The sequence below is a fragment of the Pipistrellus hanaki genome, assembly GCF_964339955.1.
Source record: "Pipistrellus hanaki genome assembly, chromosome: 2".
Taxonomy (NCBI): domain Eukaryota; kingdom Metazoa; phylum Chordata; class Mammalia; order Chiroptera; family Vespertilionidae; genus Pipistrellus; species Pipistrellus hanaki.
In genome coordinates, this window is record NC_140504.1 from 96,445,639 (window position 1) to 96,465,317 (window position 19,679).

Here is a 19,679-nt window from a genome sequence, read left to right on the forward strand (position 1 = left end):
TTCTGATGTGGTACAATTTAAACATATTCACATTAATTAAGCAAACAACACATGCCATCACCTCTTCACTGGTGGCCGGAAATCTAGGACTGAAGTGAAGAGCTGACCACACCCATCTCTGGGACAGAGGGCCTTGAGCACCCACTGAGAACACTGAGTATAATTGGAACACTGAATTATTTGATAGTTCCAACTAATGATGTTTTCTTTGTGTTTTGGCAACAGATAGGAAAAATGGGAAGCTTTTTGAAAAATAGCATTTAAAAAAAAAGAACAATCTTGTCAGCTAATAGCTATCAGTTTATTTTCTAAGAGGCGGAGTTATTTTTCTGTTTTGTTCTTTACAAAATAGTTACAGCATTATATGTTTTATTTGGTCTCTTAAAGACTGAATCTGAAAGTACAAAGCAATATTTTTCACGTTAAAGTTACTGGGTCTTCAAATTTATGTATTTAGGTAAGCCAAACATCTATGTCATTGTCTAAGAAGAGTACTTTTTTTGGAGAGAGGTATAACTCAAATGTTTTTTTACAAATTTTTTTTCAAATGCTTTAAATCTTGTTCGTTTAGATCACTGTTTCCAACTTCTGGCAGCCAGATGTTTCACAAATTTAAAAAATGTATTGTGTGAAGAATTCAAACCTTCTTATTAAAAAAAAAAAATGTATTGATGGGTGATATTTGTTAATTATCTAATTTAGCTTTTCATGTAGTTATATCTTGATTCTCTAACAAGATTGCTAGTTTATTTTGAGTCAGGGATATAAATTATTTCCTATATCAAGGAAGGACTCATTCACATCATTTTTTCATTGACTGATTTACTTTTGTGTCTCACCGCATTGAACAGTGAAATAAGCAATTTTAGGATTGCATCACAATCCAATGTCAACTAAATGTGCCACATTCCTAATGACATCTGCCACATTTTGCCTATGTCAAACCCAGATCAAGGCAACTTGACAAAATTGACTTTCTGATTAAGATTATACATGAGATGAGGCAACTTTGTGGATTATCCCAGATGCCTCTGAAATCATCATGTGAGTCAATACTGTGGTGAAGCAGGATGAGGTGGAACTATTGTCATTTTGAAGAAGAGTGAATAAACCACAATGGGACCATTCCCTGAATCAAAATGATATTTCTTTTAGCTAATTTATTTATCCACTTCTAAATTTTGTTGTAAGTCTTTCGCTTCTATTATTAAAAATTATTAATGGAACTTCTAGAAATTGTTCTTATAATTTTTCCAAGAATAGAATTTTAAAAATTTAACAGTGAAATACCATTTCTACTGTCAAGACTACTTACCAACTCAACATTGTTCTCCGTGAGTTTGTAATCATAGGAGTAAGGGTAAAGCATCATCTGGGAGTATGAGTGGATTGTCAGATATGCTTTGATGGAAGACAGGTTGTTGCGGATGAAATTAGCCAGGGCCTTGGTCTCTTTTTCAGACTCTGCAGCAGGTCCACAGTAAGTTTCATCACAGGGGCTTCGAGAAGCTCCAATTTCTGGAAAAACATATATTGTTAATGGTAAAGGTCATCTACTGAAGTTCTCACAGGGCTTGTTTCAAACTTCAAATCAGAGGTAAAGATAAGTGGTTTCCACAGGAGTACAAATAATCATCATCATGTATATACAAATTATAAACTATGCACACAGTTAGTCACAAGATGAGGGTAGTGTGTTTTTAAACTGATAAGGTAATAAGTTGCATGTGAAACCAGCAATGTTTCCCTGTGTAGTATTATATAGTGAGATCAATAAGTGTATGAAAATTGAAAAGTACAGAGCAAATTAATATCTGCAAGAAATTTTCATATTATTGTAACCATTTTTTGAGATTGAATCACAAAATTATAATTCTATTACAATTTTGTTTAAATAGCTATTTAATGATGGTCTCCTCTATATTATACATTCCACAACTAGTAGGATTATGTCGGGTTTGTTCAGTCTTATGTTCCAGCATCTAGAACAGTTGGAAATACAATAGAGCACACAACACATTTTTATGGACTGAATAAACACTATTATAATATTTTAGAGTTCAGAAATTAGAACTCTAAAATATTATATTTTTTCTTGTTTTAGATATTATTTTATTTCATATTTTATTTTTCCTCTTATGCTTCTCAGCAGATACATGCAAATGGTCAGCTAGATAACTTACTGCACCATCCAGCATCAAAATTTCTGTTGGGGTCTGTACCAATGCATTTAGTTCCATCATAGGTGGAGCGAGTCTTTCTCCACATTCGGTTCTAAAAGTGGATTATATGGTTAGAACAAGGATAATAGAAAGTGGTTGGTTTTAATTTGATCAGTGCCTCCAAATACTGGTCCATATACCTTGGTCCAAGAGTAGACATAGCCATCAATATTGAATACAGGCAAGACATAGAAATCCAACTTTTCGAGAAATTCTGTCATGTGGATCTCACGTCCATAGGTGCGAACAGCCTGTGATGAGTTACAAAGCAGAGTTTCATGAAATAAATGGAATGCATAATGCTGCTAAAATTTATATAGACTAGATGATGTTGATTTTGGTAATAGATGCAGTGTCCTTTGTAGATATTAATGTTTAAAAATCAATTAACAAAATACTGCTGATAGTTTTGTTTAAAACACTTGTTGCTAATTTTTCTCTGTTTCTGGGATACTCTATTTCATCTCTATGTATTCCACGTAATTATTATTTTTATTTTAATTTTTTACTTTAAAGTTGAACAAAAATTTAACAAAACTAAAGACTTTTAAATAACATACATATTCACTTCCTTTGCAATAATAACCATCATAACTTTTTTCAAAGTTAGTAAAATATGAGGGTAAGACCCATTCTAGTAAGCAAGGATTGTCTATGCCTGTTTCTCATATCATCTAGAAATTTATTTAATTTCTATGAAACCTCTTGTAGATAGAGTCTAGCCAGTGTCTATTTTGGAAAAATGTGAGAACTTCTTCCATTGTAAATTGAGTTTACACTAATGGGTTTTAGGGATCCTCTCACTGAGGCCCCAAGCTGCACAATGATGGAAGTCTTCTTTGTATGATTGTTTCTTGAACTCTGGAAGGACTGGACTAGTTTTCCATGCTAATAAATGTAGACACTTATCTATGAACTAGAGGTGTGGTGCACGAAATTCATGCACAGTGGTAGGGACCGTCCCTTAGCCCAGCCTGCACCCTCTCCAATCTGGGACCCCTCGAGGGATGTCTGATCTGCCTGCCAGCCTGAACACCTCTAACTATTCCCATGCCAGCCTGACTGATGTCTAACTGCTCCCCTGCCAGCCTGTTTGCCCCCAACTTTCCTCCCCTACAGTCTTGATCACCCCCAACTGCCCTCCCCTGCAGGCCTGGTCTCTCTCAACTGCCCTCCCTTTCAGGCCTGGTGCCTCCCAACTGCCCTCCCTTGCTAGACATCTTATGATGGCCATCTTGGGTCCACATGGGGGCAGGATCTTTGACCACATGGGGACAGCCATATTGTGTGTTGGAGTGATGGTCAATCTGCATATTACTCTTTTATTAGATAGGATAAGACCTCATGCCCATTTATTATATTCTCTTAGTCACAGACTCTTAGCCCTAGAATTATTTTAAAATTAAATTTAACTCTCTCCTAAGTGCTTGAATAGACTTTATATTTGAGGCTTTTATGTATTAATAGTTTTTATATACTCTTTGTGACTTTATGCATGAATGTCCATTACAATAACACATGATAAAACATGGGCTTTTGAAGTTAGAGAAGCTATAGACCTGTGTTTTTTTCAGTGGTCTACAATTGGAGATAATCACAGTAATGATAAAAGTTTTTTTCCCTAGAGGAAAGTTAGGGAAATGTCCACTCAAGTTAAATGGTGGCAATTGGATACATAACATGTCTAGAAACCAAAACCATACAAATAGACACAGAAGTACTTTCCATATACCCTTCACTCAGCTTTTCCTAATGTTACCATTTACATAACTATGTTATTGGCATTAAAGTGATTCACTTTATATTCTTATATATTTAAAAACACTTTAATATTTTAAACCTTTAATCTATCTATATAAAATCCTAATATGCAAATAGACTGACCAGTGGAATGACCCGAGGAATGACTGGTCACTATGATGCACACTGACCACCAGGGGGCAGACACTTAATGCAGGAGCTGCCCCCAGCCTGCAGACCCTGTATGGTGGCCATGATGGGGGGCGGGGCCAGCGAGCAATCACTCCAAGGTCACCCCGCCCCATAGATTGGCCCTGATTGCTGTCCAGGCCTAGGGATCCTACTATTTCTTTCTTTCTTTATTTTTTATTAAGGTATTATATATGCAGATATCTTACCATTGCCCCCCCCTTCCAATACATGCCCTCTCTCCTCATAGTTTTGCATCCATTGGTTATGCTTATATGCATGCATACAAGTCCTTCAGTTGATCTCTTATCCTAGTATTTCACAAATTTCATGAACTGTCTTCTAGTTTTGTAGTAATTTAGAAGAGTTACAAGTACAGAGAGTTCCCTTATACCCTCTACTCAGCTTTTCCTAAGGTCACCATTTATATAATTGGATCAAAGTGATTCACTTTGATGCAGTGCTATAAACTAAACTACAGGTTTTATTCATTTTTCACCATCTTTTCTACTAATATCCTTTTTCTGTCCTAGGACCCCAAACTGCATATGGCTGTCATGTCTCCATAGTCTCTCTTATCTGTGACACTTCCTCAGTCTATCTTTGTCTTTGTGATTCAGCACTTCTATTGAAGAGTGCTGTCTGGTTATTTTGCAGAAGGTGAGAGCACATTGTGTTGATTATGTCTCATATGTCTCATACTGGAGATGCTAACCTTGATCATTGTTGAGGTAGTTCCTGCTAGGCTTCTCCATTGTAAATTTTGTAATCTGGTACATATTTTTCAGTAGATACTTGTAGGATGGCAAATATTTTATTTCTCTTTAAACTTTTACCCCCTAATTTTTGTGCATATCCGTTGATTTTCCTGAACTTATTATTACTGTAGTGTTCTAATGGTAATTTTCTATTTTTCTCATTCTTTGTACATCTGTTAGTCTTAATTCTGTAAGAAAGACTTGATCCTTCTTTCATTTTTATTAACTTATTTAATCATCTATTTATATCAATATGGGCTCATGGATATTTAAGAATTTTAGTTTTTAAAGGGCTTTCACATATATCTTATAATTAGATCATAAGGATTGAAAACAGTATCATTTATGGTAGGGATCACTATGTACTATTTTCTTTTATTCTAAAGCATGCAATAATTAGTATCCAGGAGATAATGATCGAGTTAGTGTTTATCCACAATCATGAACTTTCATCCACTATACTACCTATTAATCTTTCCAATAAAGGTGGGTGTAAAATTCAAGTAAATACAATTCATTGTTTTTATTTTAAAACTTGCTTTCTGAAGGCCTTTTGGTGAGAGTTGCAACTAATACCCCAAAGTAAAAACTTGAAATTATGATTTTTCTGTTATTATTTTCTTCTATTATAGCTAGGTGGTAAGGAATTGATTGAAGTAAAATAACACTTTCTACTTCCCTCGTCCCTAAATCACTTTACATACTGACCTCTCTCACAAACCACTGGCAGAATGCTGGGGAAATCCACTCTCTGGCATGGAAACCACAGTCCATGAAAATTGCAGGCTTATTGGGTCCAGGCTTGCCAACCTATTAAAAACAAAAGGAAAACTATTACTCATTAAATTTGGAGCTTACCTGTCACTACCATTCTGAGCCTTAGATTCAAGAGGTGAAACTTGACAGCAGCAAGAAATATAGCCTATGATTAAATTAAAATATCATACTAGCACAGTTCTTGCCACTATAACCCAGTGTTTGAGCTGAAGGCTTTTTGAGCCCTATCTGTGGTCTTACATGGTTGTTTATTACTTTTATTAAGCTTGATAAGCACATATTTTCAGGTGCTTAATTACTCTGCTTAATTGTCCTCATGGGAAGGTTATTTTCAACTGCTATTATTAGGTGACAGGCCCAAGACAACTGGATGAATAATTATAAATAATAGTGATGTTGCTAATATTGTAAGAATTTTTTCTTCTCTCCCACTTATTCCTTGTCTTTTTATATTATTAGAATTATATGACCTAAATGGCATTAGAAGATGACAGAACAAATTGTTGATATGCTTTGTAATATTGTCTGATAGATATGAAGTTTATGAAACTCTTTAACAAATGGATTTGCAAACAACATCTGTGGGAAAAGAATTTCATCAAGGTAGGTGATCATTTACATTGCTTAGAGGAAAGTGGTTAAATTTATAGGACATCCATTTTATTGCATTTTTCCTTTTGAATAAGTCAACATAATGATTTAAAAATCCATGACGATAAAAGAAGCTGGAAAATCTGTTTGGTTCCCTGGGGGATATAGGCAGGGAAAGAATTTTAACAATGTTTGGGATGAGTATATCTGTGAAACAGATGTTAATGTGTTAGAATTCATTGATTTAAAGCCCTCAGATATGATAAGGTCATGGTTAATTACCTTGAGGAGGTACATAGTGCGTCCTTCAAAAGTGGTTCCGATTGCACTGCGAGAGATGAGGTCTGGATTCTCACTGGCAACTTGCTGAGTCCAAGCCTCTATCTACCAAATGTAACCATATGAATTAACTTTATGAATGTGGCATTTTTGGTTCAATTCCCAAAGAATTGTCTTACTAAACAATGTGCATGTCCTACCGTTTCCCAGTTGTTGTACTTCTCATAACTGTGTCCAGTTGCACGGACCTGGCTGTCAAATTGAGCCTCCAGAATAGTTCTCAGGTTGTTTATTAATACCCTGCAATAAACCAAAATGTGTGCTTCTGTGAACATAAGTACATTTCCCAGTGAACACAGGTGAAAACTAAGAGCCACTGCATTAATAGAGAGTACAATGTGTTCTCCATGGAGTCACACATGTTCTCTGATAGTTCCTAATATCTTTCACCCTGAGCTGATAATCACAAATAGTGAGCAAATCACTGAGAAGGATAGAGTGTGAGCAAGGCAGGCTCTTCTTGGGCCCAAACTTCACATATTTGGGTGTTTTGGTCCCTAAACTTGAAAAATGGTATATGCTGTATTCTAGGCTTAGGACCATTGGCTGCCACACAAAAGTGTGCACTTGAGCCCTAGCTATGGTCTTTCTACCTTGGGACATTTCTGGTGTTAGCACTAAAAATCCCATGTTCCAGGAACCTACTCTGAACCAGATAAACTGGGGGAGGTGGTCACTGGAGGTCTTCATGTTTTTGAGAAAAATATATTGGGTAGAAATTCAGAAATATTAAGAAGCTAAAGATTTAGTAGACAAAAGAATAGTGAGTTTAAAGACAGTTTCTGCTTTCCTGTCTTTTGAGTGTTCAAAGAAGTCTAAGAATAATTCTGTAGCAAGGTAATATAAAAATTGGTGATAGAGCCTCTGAGGCTTGCTTATTTCTATAAACGATTGTTCAGGTGAAAATTCCTGCTGTCAGAGGCAGGTCTGAGGGTGTGTGTATGTGTGACTTCATTTCTCTTTGCTACTTTTGAGTGGAAAGCATGTTCTGAAGGAACAAAATTTTATGAGCATCAATGTTCTTAATCACAGCGCTGTGAATGCTATGGACAGAAGCCAGTTTGCAAAACTTCAGTTAACCACAGTCAATCCTTGAAATGTTTTTATCTAACACACTGAGAATTGAAGCCCCACAAGTCTGCCTCTCCTCCGGCTGCCTCAAGGGCACTCTGAAGAGGAATGGCAGTGATGTCCTCTGAACTCCTTGCTGTTGCTCCTTCATTTGGTTAACTTGGGCATGAACTTGTGTCTATTTATGGAAAATGCAATAAATTAATACAAAAGGATATTGCTTCCTAGCAAAAGGCAAATATTGTCCCAAGGCAGATATTTTTTAAAGGAAAAGAAGCAGGTTTTTAAAATGAATTCTGTGGAAAGAAATTTTTCTGCCATCAGGACTCTGTCAGCGCATTGGTTTCTATGATTGCTGTAAATTACCACAAAAACATGGATTTATTATTTTACACTTGTGTGGGTCAGAAGTCCTACACAGGTCTCTGGACTAAAATCAGGAAGTCAGCAGGGCTCAGTTCCTTCTGGAGGCTTTGGGAGAATCTGATTCCTTGCCCTTACAGGCTGCGGGAGGCACATTCCTTGGCTCTTTGCTGTGCTCCCCCACTTGGAAACCAGCAGCGGTGGCTCAAGTCCTTCTCACATGGCAGCATCTGATCTCCTCTTCTGCCTCACTCTTCAACTTTAAGGTTCCTTGTGATTATAGTGGACCTAGTTGGACAATTCAGTATAATGTACCTATTTTAAGGCCAGCTGCTTAGCAACCCTAATTCCATCTACAGCATTAACTCCCCTTTGTCAGTAAACATAATATGTTCAAATGTTCCTGGATTAGGATGTAGACCTTTTAGAGACCATCATTGTGCCTGCTGTTAAGTATTATAATTATATTCAACACCCACACTGAATTGTTAGGGAAGAGAGTAGAAGTAAAAAAATCCTAAATTAGAAACCAAAGATCAGAATCATAGTTTTGCTTAACTCATAATTTTGATTCAGAAAATTAATTTAATCTCCAGGTCTTAATTTTATAATTTTCAGAATGAAAACATTTGACTAGCTGGTATTTAATGTTCTTTTCAGTTCTAAGATGCAATGATTTGACTCAAATCTTTGGGTCTTGGCCATTTACATAGATGTCTTCCAAGGTTTATGAAGAAAGAATTAATACTGACACATTCAGTAGCATAGATTCTATACTATATATTTAAGATGTGAAAAACAAAAGATATTCTGATAAAATGATGTAGGTTACATTTTCTCAAAATATGATGAAGAGTTGAGCTTGTGATAGGGAATTGTTGGATAAATGTTTGAATGGATAAATGTTTGACTGGATCCTGAGACTACTCCTTTGCTCCATGCTACTCACTCCTTGAATGAACTCTGCTTAGGACTAAAGACTCATTTTCTCCTTCCATGTAGTAGTCTAAATGCCTTTAAGTCAACATGGCCTTTCCCAGTTCTAAGCCTTAGCATATAGTCTGTTCTCTGCCTAATATGATGTTTTTCTTATCTTTGTTAGGCTAATTCCTACTTATCTTTCAGTTCTCAGCTGAAGCCTCATTTCTTAGGGTGGCCTTTTTTTTTCATTTATTAACTTTTATTGAATGTATTAGGGTGACATCTACACTAATAAAAGAGAAAGATGCAAATTAACTGTGCCTTCATAACACCCACCAGCCAATCAGGAGTGAGTATACAAATTAACCCAAAAAAGATGGTGAGTTAATTTGCATATCCAGGTACCAAGTGACAGGGGCAGGGCGGGATACTTGCATCATCCCCATAGCAATGATGCAGGCATTCTGTACAACTCCTGGTCACTCAGGGCCTCTGGGAAGTGTGGGAAGGCAGAGCCAGAGTGGAAAAAGATGGCTGGGCAGGAGTGGAAATGCGGTGCTGGCAGTTAAAGAAAGGAAGGCCCATTCTAGCACAAATCTTTGTGCATCAACTTCTAATCCTATCTAATAAAAGAGTAATATGCAAATTAACCATCACTCCACTACACCCACAAGCCATACCCATAAGACATGCCCACCAGCCAATCAGGAATGAATATGCAAATAAATACAACTAAGATAGTTACGGCCACAGAGAGCAGGAGGCTTGGGTTTCCCCGGTGATGGAGGAAGCCAAGCTTTCCACACACCCTGGCCATCCCAGGCCTCTGCTTAAGGCTACAAAGTTTCAATTAGAGAAGATACATAAATCCCAACAGAAATGGCTGCTGCCACAAAGCAAGCAGAAGGCTTGGCTCCACTCCAGGCTACAAAGCTTCAATTGTAGAAGATAAATAAACCCATGATACCAGGGCTTCCCCTTGGGTCACTGGGGGGAGTGGCCACCCTGAAAACTACTACAGGCCCCTTGCCCAGGCCTCCCCACACCCCAAGAGAACCCCCACCCTGATCTGGGACACCCTTCAGGGCAAACCAGCCGGCCCCCACCCATGCACCAGGCCTCTATCCTATCTAATAAAAGAGTAATATGCAAATTGACTATCACCTCAACACACAAGATGGCTGCCTCCATGTGGTCAAAGATCCTGCCCCCATGTTGACACAAGATGGCCACCACAAGATGGCCAGCAGGGGAGGGCAGTTGGGAGGGACCAGGCCTTCAAGGGAGGGCAGTTAGGAGTGACCAAGCTGGCAGAGGAGGGAAGTTGGGGACAACCAGGCCTGCTGGGAAGGGCTGTTGAGAGGGACCCAGGCCTGCAGGGGAGAAAAGTTGGGGAGTACCAGGCCTGCAGGGAGAACAGTTAGGGGTGACCAGGCCTGGAGGGGAGGGCAGTTAGGGGCAAACAGACTGGCAGAGGAGCAGGTAGGCATCGATCAGGCTGGCAGGGGAATGGTTAGGGGGTGATCAGGATGGCAGACAGAAGTGGTTAGGGGCAATCAGGAAGGCAGGCAGGCGAGCAGTTGGGAGAGGGATATCCAACTGCCCGTTTAGGCATGATCCCAGGGGACAGTTGGACATCCCTTGAGGGGTCCCAGATGGGAGAGAGTGCAGGTTGGGCTGAGGGACACATCTCCCCCGCCTCCCCGCCACCCTGCACAAATTTCATTCATTGGGCCTCTAGTTAGTAAAATTATAAAGGTTTCAGATTTACATCATCTGTATATAGTATTATGTGTTCACCATCCCAAGTCAAGTCTCCTTCCATTACCATTTATCTCCCCTTTTCCTTCTTCTACCTCTCTCCAACCCCTTTGCCCTCTACTGTTTTCTATGTCTATGAGTTCTTTTTAAAATTTGCTTAATCACTTTACCTTTTTCACCCAGCCCTCCAACTCTCAGCCTCTCTGACAGCTGTCAGTCTGTTCTTTGTATCTATGATCTGATTCTATTTGTTTTTTAATTTATTTTGTTCATTAGATTCCACCTGTAGTGAAATTAAATGGTACTTATGTTTCTCTGACTGCTTATTATTTCACTAAGCATAATGATCTTCAGGTCCATCCATGCTGTCTTAAAAGGCAAGATTTCTTTCTTTTTTATCGCTGAGTGTTATCCCTTTGTATAAATTTATCACAGCTTTTATTTTTTTTATACATTTCATTTTTTTCTATCCTATGATAGGCACTTGGGCTGCTTCCAAATCGTGGCTATTGCAAATAATGCTGTAATGACATAGGGATATATAATTTTTTTTGAATTAGTGTTTTGGATTTCTTTGGTTATAGTCTAGAAATGGATTTGCTTGGTCATAATACAGTTCCATTTTTAGTTTTTTGAGGTAATTTCATATTGCTTTTCACAGTGGCTGCAACAATCTGGATTATCTTTTCTCCACATCCTCCTCAACACTTGTTAGTTATTGGTTTACTAATGATAGCCATTCTGACAGGTGAAAGGTGATATTTCATTGTGATTTTGATTTGCTTTTCTCTCATAATTAGTGATGTTGGACATCTTTTCATATGCCCATTGGCCATCTGTGAGTCCTCTTTGGAAAAGTGTCTATTCAGGTCCTATGCCCATTTTTAAATTAGGTTATTTGTGGGTGTTTTTTTTTTTTTTTTTCATTGAGTTGTGTAAGTTCTTTATAAATTTTGGATATTAAATCCTTATTGGATATGTCATTGGTGAATATGAATATGTTCTTCTATTCAATGGGTTGTCCATTTTGTTGATGGTTTCTTTTGCTGTGCAAAAACTCTTTAGTTTGGTATAGTCCATTTTGTTTGTTTTCTTCTTTGTTTTCCTTGCCCAAAGCAATATATCAGAAAAAAATATGCTACAGGAAATGTTCAAGATTTTATTGCCTATGTTATCTTTTAGGATTTTTATGGTTTCTAAGTCTAGCATTTAAGTCTTTAATCCATTTTTAGTTTATTTTTGTATATGTTGTAAGAAGGTGGTCAGGTTTCAATTTTTTGCATGTGTCTGTCCAATTTTCCCAACACCATTTATTGAATAGACTGATTTTATCCAATTGTATGTGTTTTTTTTTTGCCTCATTTATCAAATATTAATTGGCCATAAAAGCATGAGTTTATTTCTGGGCTCTCTATTCTGTCCTATTAATCTCATGCCTGTTTTTATGTCAGTACAATACTGTTTTGATATCTATGGTTTTGTAGTATAGTTGATATCAGGCAGCATGATTCCTCCAACTTGGTTCTTTTTCAAGAATGCTCTCGCTATTTAGAGGTCTTTTGTGATGCCATATAAATTTTTTGAATATTTGTTCTAGTTCTATGAAATGCACTATTGATGTCTTAATAGGAATTGTGTTGAATTTATAGATTACTTTGGGTAGTATAGACATTTTAATGATGCTAATTCTTCTTATCCATGAACATGATATATGCTTCCACTTATTTGTATGTTTTTCAATTTCTTTCTTTAGTGTCTTATAATTTTCCCAGTACTGGGTTTTTTACAACCTTGGTTAAATTTATTCCTTAGCTATTTTTTTGTGTGTGATGCAATTATAAATGGAATTGTTCTCTTAGTGTTCCTTTCTTTTGTTTTTGTATATTGTTATTGATTTCAGAGAGGAAGGGAGAGGGAGATAGAAACTTCAATGATGAGAGTGAATCATTAGTTGGCTGCCCCTGTTGGGGATTGAGCCCATAACCCAGGCATGTGCCCTGACTGGGAATGGAACTATGATGTCTTGGTTCAAAGCTGAACAACAACCACTGAACAACACTGGCTGGTCCTTAGTTTTCCTTTCTTATAGTCATTATTTGTGTATAAAAATGTAAATGATTTCTGGATATTTATTTTGTATTCTGCTACTTTACTGAATTCATTTATAAGTTCTAATTATTATTATTTTTTAAAAATATATTTTATTGATTTTGTACAGAGAGTAAGGGAGAGAGATAGAGAGTTAGAAACATCTATGAGAGAGAGTCATCGATCAGCTGCCTCTTGCACACCCCCCACTGGGGATATGCCCGCAACCAAGGTACATGCCCTTGACCGGAATCGAACCCGGGACCTTTCAGTCCCCAAGTCGACACTCTATCCATTGAGCCAAACCGGTTTCGGCTCTAATTATTTTTTGATGGAATTTTTAGGGTCCTCTCTCTTGTGCTTCATGTATATATACAATGACTATATTACTTCTTCCTTTCCAATTTGGATGTGTTTTATTTATTCTTCTTGTCTGATTGCTATGAATAGAATGAATAAAAGTGTGGTCAAAGTGTTCATTCCTGTCTTGCTCTGATCATAAGGGAAATGATGCTAGTTTTTGCCCATTGAGTATGATGCTGGCTAAGGGTTTGTCATATATGGTCTTTATTATGCTAAAGTATGTTCCCTCTATTCCCACTATGCTGAGAATTTTTAAAAGAATTGGGTGCTGGATTGTATCAAATGTTTTTTCTGCATCTATTGATATGACCATGGGATTTTAGTTCTTCATTTTGTTTATGTGGTGTATCATATTTATTGATTTATGGATATTGCACTAATCTTGTATCCCCAGAATAAATCCCACTTGATCATGGTGTTTTTTGTGTTGTTTTTTTTAAAGGTATTGTTGGACTTGATATTCCTATATTTTGTTGAGTATTTTAGTATCTATGTTCATCAGGGATATTGGCCTATAATTCTTTCTAGTGTCTGTTTCTGGTTTTGGAGTTAGGAGAATGTTGGTCTCATAAAATTAACTTTGGAGTCTTCCTTCTCCTTAATTTTTTATAATAGTTTGAGAAGGATAGATGTTAGTTCTTTAAATTTTTGGCAAAATTTACCTGTGAAACTATCCATTTCAGGACTTTTGTTTGTTGGGAATTTTTTATTTACTGCTTTAATTTCATTAGTTGTTATCTCTTCATTCAGATTTTCTTATTTTTCCTGATTCAATTTTGTAAGATTGTATGTTTCTAGGAATTTATCCATTTCTTCCAGATTGTCCAATTAGTTGTTTGTAATATTTTCTTACAATCGTTTGTATGTCTTTGGTGTCAGTTGTTATTTCTCTTCTCTCATTTATGATTTCATTTATTTGCTGCTTTTAAGATTCTCTCTTTGCCCCTAATCTTTGCCATTTTAATTATAAAGTGTCTTGGTGTGAGCATTTTTTGGTTCATCTGACTTTTGCTCTTCCCGTACTTGTGTATCTTTTTCTTTCACTGGTTAGAAAATTTTCAGTTATTATTTCTTCAAATATGTTCTTGATCCCTTGCCTTCTTTGTTTTTCTCTTTCTAGTACCCCTATTGTTACACTTTATGTTGTTCCAAGGGTCCCTTAAACTATTGTTACTCTTTAAAAATTCTTTTTATTTTGCTGCTTTGTTTGGGTTTTTCTTCCAAATCACTGATTCAGTCTTCTGCTTCATTCAACCTATTGTTTATTCCTTATAGTGTATTCTTGATTTCAGATATTGTATTTTTCAGTTCTGACTGGTTCTTTTTTATGTGTGTGTGTGTGTGTGTTTTTTTAATACTTATCTCTTTCTCTCTCTCTCTCTCTCTTTTTTTTTTTTTTAAGTTCTCACTAAGTTCATTGAGCACCATTATAACCCCTCCCCCCCTTTTTTTCTTTATATCTGGTAAATTGCCTGCATTTATTTCATTTAGCTCTTTTTCTGGAGATTTTTTTCTTTTTCTTTTTTAAAAAAATATATTTTATTGATTTTTTACAGAGAGGAAGAGAGATAGAGAGCTAGAAACATTGATGAGAGAGAAACATCGATCAGCTGCCTCCTGCACACCCCCTACCGGGGATGTGCCCGCAACCAATGTACATGCCCTTGACTGGAATTGAACTTGGAACCTTTCAGTCCGCAGACTGATGCTCTACCACTGAGCTAAACCAGTTTCGGCTGGAGATTTATTTTATTTTATTATTTCATTTGTGGCATATTTCTTTGTCTCCCCCTTTTGGCTGCCTCTTTGTATTTATTTCTATGTGCCCCAGGGGAGTCTGATCCTGCCCGCCAGGTTTTTTGGGCAGTGAGCGCAGCCAAGGTGTTACAGTAAGGATTAGTAGTTCATATAGTCCGGCCCTCCAGCTCTCTGAGGGACCGTGATCTGGCCCCCACTTTAAAAAGTTTGAGGACCCCTGTGTTAGGTAGATTTGTTATGTGTACCAGGCTTGGTTAAGTGGCCTTATGTAGTAGGTGTCATGTGGGATCCAGTGGTGCTATCTCCTTGATCACCTGACCTGGGTCCTCCAGGAATGTTTTTTTATGTGGGTTATATGGTCCCTCCTGTTGTAATTGAGTCTTGATTTCTTTCGGTCTTTTTGTATGTAGGACCGAACCTCAGCCTGGCTGATTGTGAGGACCAATCTGTTTCTCAGTGTCCTAGCTGTTGTGCAGGTGCTAACCATATAAAGCAGATTTCACTTCAGCAAGGTCTGGGGCCTGCCAAATCTCTTTTTAGATATGCCACTTGTGAAGCTAATTGGATCCTGCTTTATAATTATCTGAAGCTGGCCACTGGTTATGTTGGTTCTTGGGCCTTTTGGGAGGGATCCTAGCGCAGGACCCTGTCAGATACTGTCTGTGACTGGCCATGGGCAACTTGTTTGAAGCTACAAAGTGATCCACAGTTTGTGGCTGCCTCTGCTGGCCCTGGGTGTGTGCAGAAAGGACCACACTACATATCAAGGCCAGATTTTACCACCTCCAGGCTAAAAGGCAGGTCAGCAAAAGGCCCAAAGGACCCTAAGATTAGCTTCTGCCTGCTTCTACTAGTTGGCTGCCTGTTAGTTTCAAATCACTGCAAAGCATCTAGTGGTACTCAAGTTGCATGAGGCAGGTTCTCAGTGGGTCGCCAGATAGGAGTGAGTGGTATTAACCAGATTTATACAGGTTCAATTAGTGATAATGCTGGGTCTGAGGCCATTTAGCAATCCCCCAAGATATACCGAGTCTAGCTGCCACTGCCGGGTGCTTGCACACCTTCATGGTGATGCAGGGTCTCAGTGAGTTTTCAGGGTATGTCCAACAGAGTTTATCAGGCCCAAACTAAGATTTGGCTGTGTGAAGGGAGGGATCTGTACTACTTGAGCAGGTAAGGAAAAAATGGTACCTGTCTTAGAGCCACACAACTTAGTTTGTTCCAGTTTCTGCCAAGAGCCCAATCTCAGTAGAGAAGGGCTGCCTAGAGTTGGAAGGATTGGTCTAGTGCTTTTTTTCTGCCAAGGGCCATTTGGTATTTAAAACATTATCTTGGGTCATACAAATTATCAACTTAAAAATTAGCCTGCTTTATTTGGTCAAACATTTAATTAACTCACCTCTAATTCCTTGGCAGGGCCAGACCAAATGATTTTGCTGGCCTTACATGGTCTGTGGGATGGATGTTCTTCATCCCTGGTCTAGTGGATCTCCCAAGAGTGAGAGGTGCTAGTCAGGCTTGGGGAAAAGTGGGGCAAGTGGCTTTCAACTGCAGAGCCACACAGCTCAGAGTATGCCTAGTTCTCTATATACTGGCCTAGGCAGCTGTCACCTCAGCTGGTGCAAACTCTTCAGGGTGAAGGCTGCAGGTAGTCCAAAGGGTATAGCTATTGCTTTCCTCCAGGCTGATGCTGTACAAAAGGAAGTGCTCTATCTAAGGAAGATGGCATGTACTGTGTGGGAGAATGACTCACCACAGGTATCCTGGTGGCTGTATCTCCCCACAGAGCCACAAATCCTAGTATTTCCTCACATGACTCTACTCTTCTCTGCCCTCCCATTGCTGGAGTACAGGGTGAGTGGTTGTGGAACAACATTTATGCATTTGCCCTTTAAAAAGGCACCTGTGTCTCTAGACTCTCCCGGCTGGGCAGAATCCTGCTGATGCTCTGGTGTTCTGCGCTGGGGAGCCCCACATGGGGTTGAGACCCTATCTTCTCAGAGGGAAATTTTGCAGCTGAGATATCCCTCCAGAATCTTAGTTGCCATCCATAGGAACGGGGCCCACTCTTTTTGCATCTTTTCCCTTCCTCCCAATTGCTCTGTAAATCCTTAGTGATAAGATTTCTCTTCAGCTAGTATTCAGTTGGTTATTCAGGTTTATTGTTCTATATTTTAGTTGTAATTTCAGTTTGGTCCTGGGAGGAGATAAATGTAACATCCATCTACTTCACTGCCATCTTGAACCTTTTCTAGCCCTTATACTTGGTCTATTTCCCTGCATTTTGAGCTTTTTACTTTTCTTGACATCTGTTACGTATTATTGAAGTTTAATTTATAAACTTTTTAAATTAGCAACCAAGCAGTTGCTAATAAAATATTTATACATATTTTCATAGCCCTAATTGATTATCAACAAGTATGATTATAAATCAATCCAACAAGAAGAGGGTGGGGATATATCTTTCATTTTTGATAATTGGTATATGTACACTCACTATTTGTTGGATGAACAACTGCCTCTACTTATGTGAACATTCTAATTTTAAAAGATTTATATGGACCAGCATGCTATTTGGGGAAAGGAATGATCAGCTTAATCAACTCTATTCTAGGCCTTTAGAGAATTACTTTTATTTTATTTATTCCTTCTATCCATGCCTCTCTTAGAGATAGTCATGAGGCCTTGGGGGACAAGGAACAGAAGGACCATTCAGTCTGACTCTAGTCAGGTTCTATTATGAAATATTAATAGCCCTCATGTCTCATAATAGGTCTGGTTGCTCACCTGGAAAGGAAGTGATTTGACTTGGGACTAAAACTATGTACAGGTGATGATAAAATGTCAGTTGGTTTGGCCTGTAGACTATCTATCACTTATAAACCAACAGCAGGTTCTGAAGATTTGGAGTTCAAGAATCAAAACCATTTTTATTGGAACAACAACTAAACACAAAATTGACCAGGTCTGAAGTCTTAAGATTTGGAATCCAGGTCGAGTTCTGTTATGACCTATTTGTGTGGACCTGAGGAAGCCATGGTCTTAATCTTATTTTTACCTTCCCAGAGTTATTCAGAGGTTTGGATGAGAACATACATGGGAGAGAATTTTAATAGTTATAAAACACAAACTTACTCATATTGTAGCTCATTCTGCTCTAGAAAGTTTTCCACAGTGGAAATATCTTCTGCTTCAACACGGAAGTCAACTGTACTGTGAGGTTTGATTTGTGTGACAGAATCTGGTTTCCAGAAGTCGATCTGAATAAGGAATAAAATATATTATATTGAACACCTCTTGTCTAATGGGTGGATTATCATTGGCAAGAATACTATTGCTCTACTGCATTGAGTTATTTTCAAACTCAAATTATTCATGAAATCTCTTAGAGATATATATCCTTTGATATATATAAGAGTTTGGACCAAACAGTTGCTAATAAAATGTTTGCACATGTTTTCATAGCCCTAATTGATTATCAACAAGTAATTATTTCCCAGACTGCTAGTCAATTGCAGTACTCTATAACTACTCTCTTTCTATTTATTTATTTTCAGGAACAGTTACTTATTGGAATAGCAATGTTTGTGGTAATGGATAAAAGTGCTCAATGAGTGATGAGAATTTATTTAGAGCCACAAAATTTAATAGAGAGAAATTGAGCTTTCCTTTCTAATTTTTAGTGAACTTATTTTTTATGAGGAATTCAGGGCTGTACATGTCAAGGTAATATGTGGAACTGGGGGCATTTCTGACCTTTGGGGTATATATAAGGGAAGAAAACGTACCTTCCATAGTGGTCATCTAGGTAGCATGTCAACAAACAAAATACTCTTGAGGATCAAGTAATGTACTGACATTTTCATATGTTCAGTTATTCATCAACTATTATTGAGGACCTACTATGTACTAAGCTCAGTGCCTGAGACTACTGTGAGCAAATATAATAGTGATCAAATCAAATATGGCTTCTGTCCTCATGAAAGATATTTTAGAGAAAATTGTGCACAAAAATAATGGGATATGTAGTTTCAAATATCCTTTTCCTATGGAAAAATAATAACTAAGGACATGTTGTCTCCTGTAAGTATCTATTTTCCTATATGTTTCTTGGGCTGAGTAAAGGCCTAGAAGCCGGATGTGAGCCAGACAGTGGGTCTTTCTCCACCTCTGTTTCTTGCACAATTCTTATTTAGTCTTAGACTGAAGTTGTGACAGGTGGAGACATTTTAGACTATTGCTAGCGAACTTGGAAGGAAGTTTGGGCAGACTTAATAGAAACTGGTGAGGTAAAATATTAATTTTAGATATACCTGTAGCCTATATCCTGTCCCTGTAATCTTCAAACCACTGAAGATGTCTAATGGGTGCTGAGTTAGGGTCATAGGGAATGTCAGTGCAATGGGAGGCAGGGACATAGGGATTATATCAAGAGGGATTCCAGAAGAAAAAGTATGAGTGTTGTTGTCACTAAGGTGTTGAAAAGAGGGAGTATTGATGATTTGATAAGGACTGGCTACAGCATGTGACTTAGTGAATCAACAATGGTAGGATAAAAATGAGATGTTAAAGGTAATGGAGGAAATATAAAGGTATGTTGTGATAAGGATGTCCTATCTAATAAAGAGGGAATATGCTAATTGACCCTCACACTGTTGCAAATATGCTGGCACCCACACGCAATAAGGAGGGAATATGCTAATCTATTGCCACAGCCTCAAAGATGATGGCACCCACA

At 37.7% G+C, this 19,679-nt stretch overlaps 1 protein-coding gene across 1 annotated transcript in view; it reads right to left on the minus strand.

Moving 5' to 3' along the window:
- CPB1 (carboxypeptidase B1) overlaps positions 1-19,679 on the minus strand; it is a 39,529-nt gene that overhangs the window by 12,807 nt on the left and 7,043 nt on the right. The window contains exons 3-9 of the mRNA XM_084875958.1: positions 18,077-18,201; positions 6,757-6,856; positions 6,560-6,661; positions 5,618-5,719; positions 2,363-2,473; positions 2,184-2,274; positions 1,316-1,518 (exon numbers count right to left, since the gene is read on the minus strand). Of these exons, the coding sequence (XP_084732084.1) occupies positions 1,316-1,518; positions 2,184-2,274; positions 2,363-2,473; positions 5,618-5,719; positions 6,560-6,661; positions 6,757-6,856; positions 18,077-18,201 (834 nt within the window). The remainder of the gene's footprint in view (positions 1-1,315; positions 1,519-2,183; positions 2,275-2,362; positions 2,474-5,617; positions 5,720-6,559; positions 6,662-6,756; positions 6,857-18,076; positions 18,202-19,679) is intronic.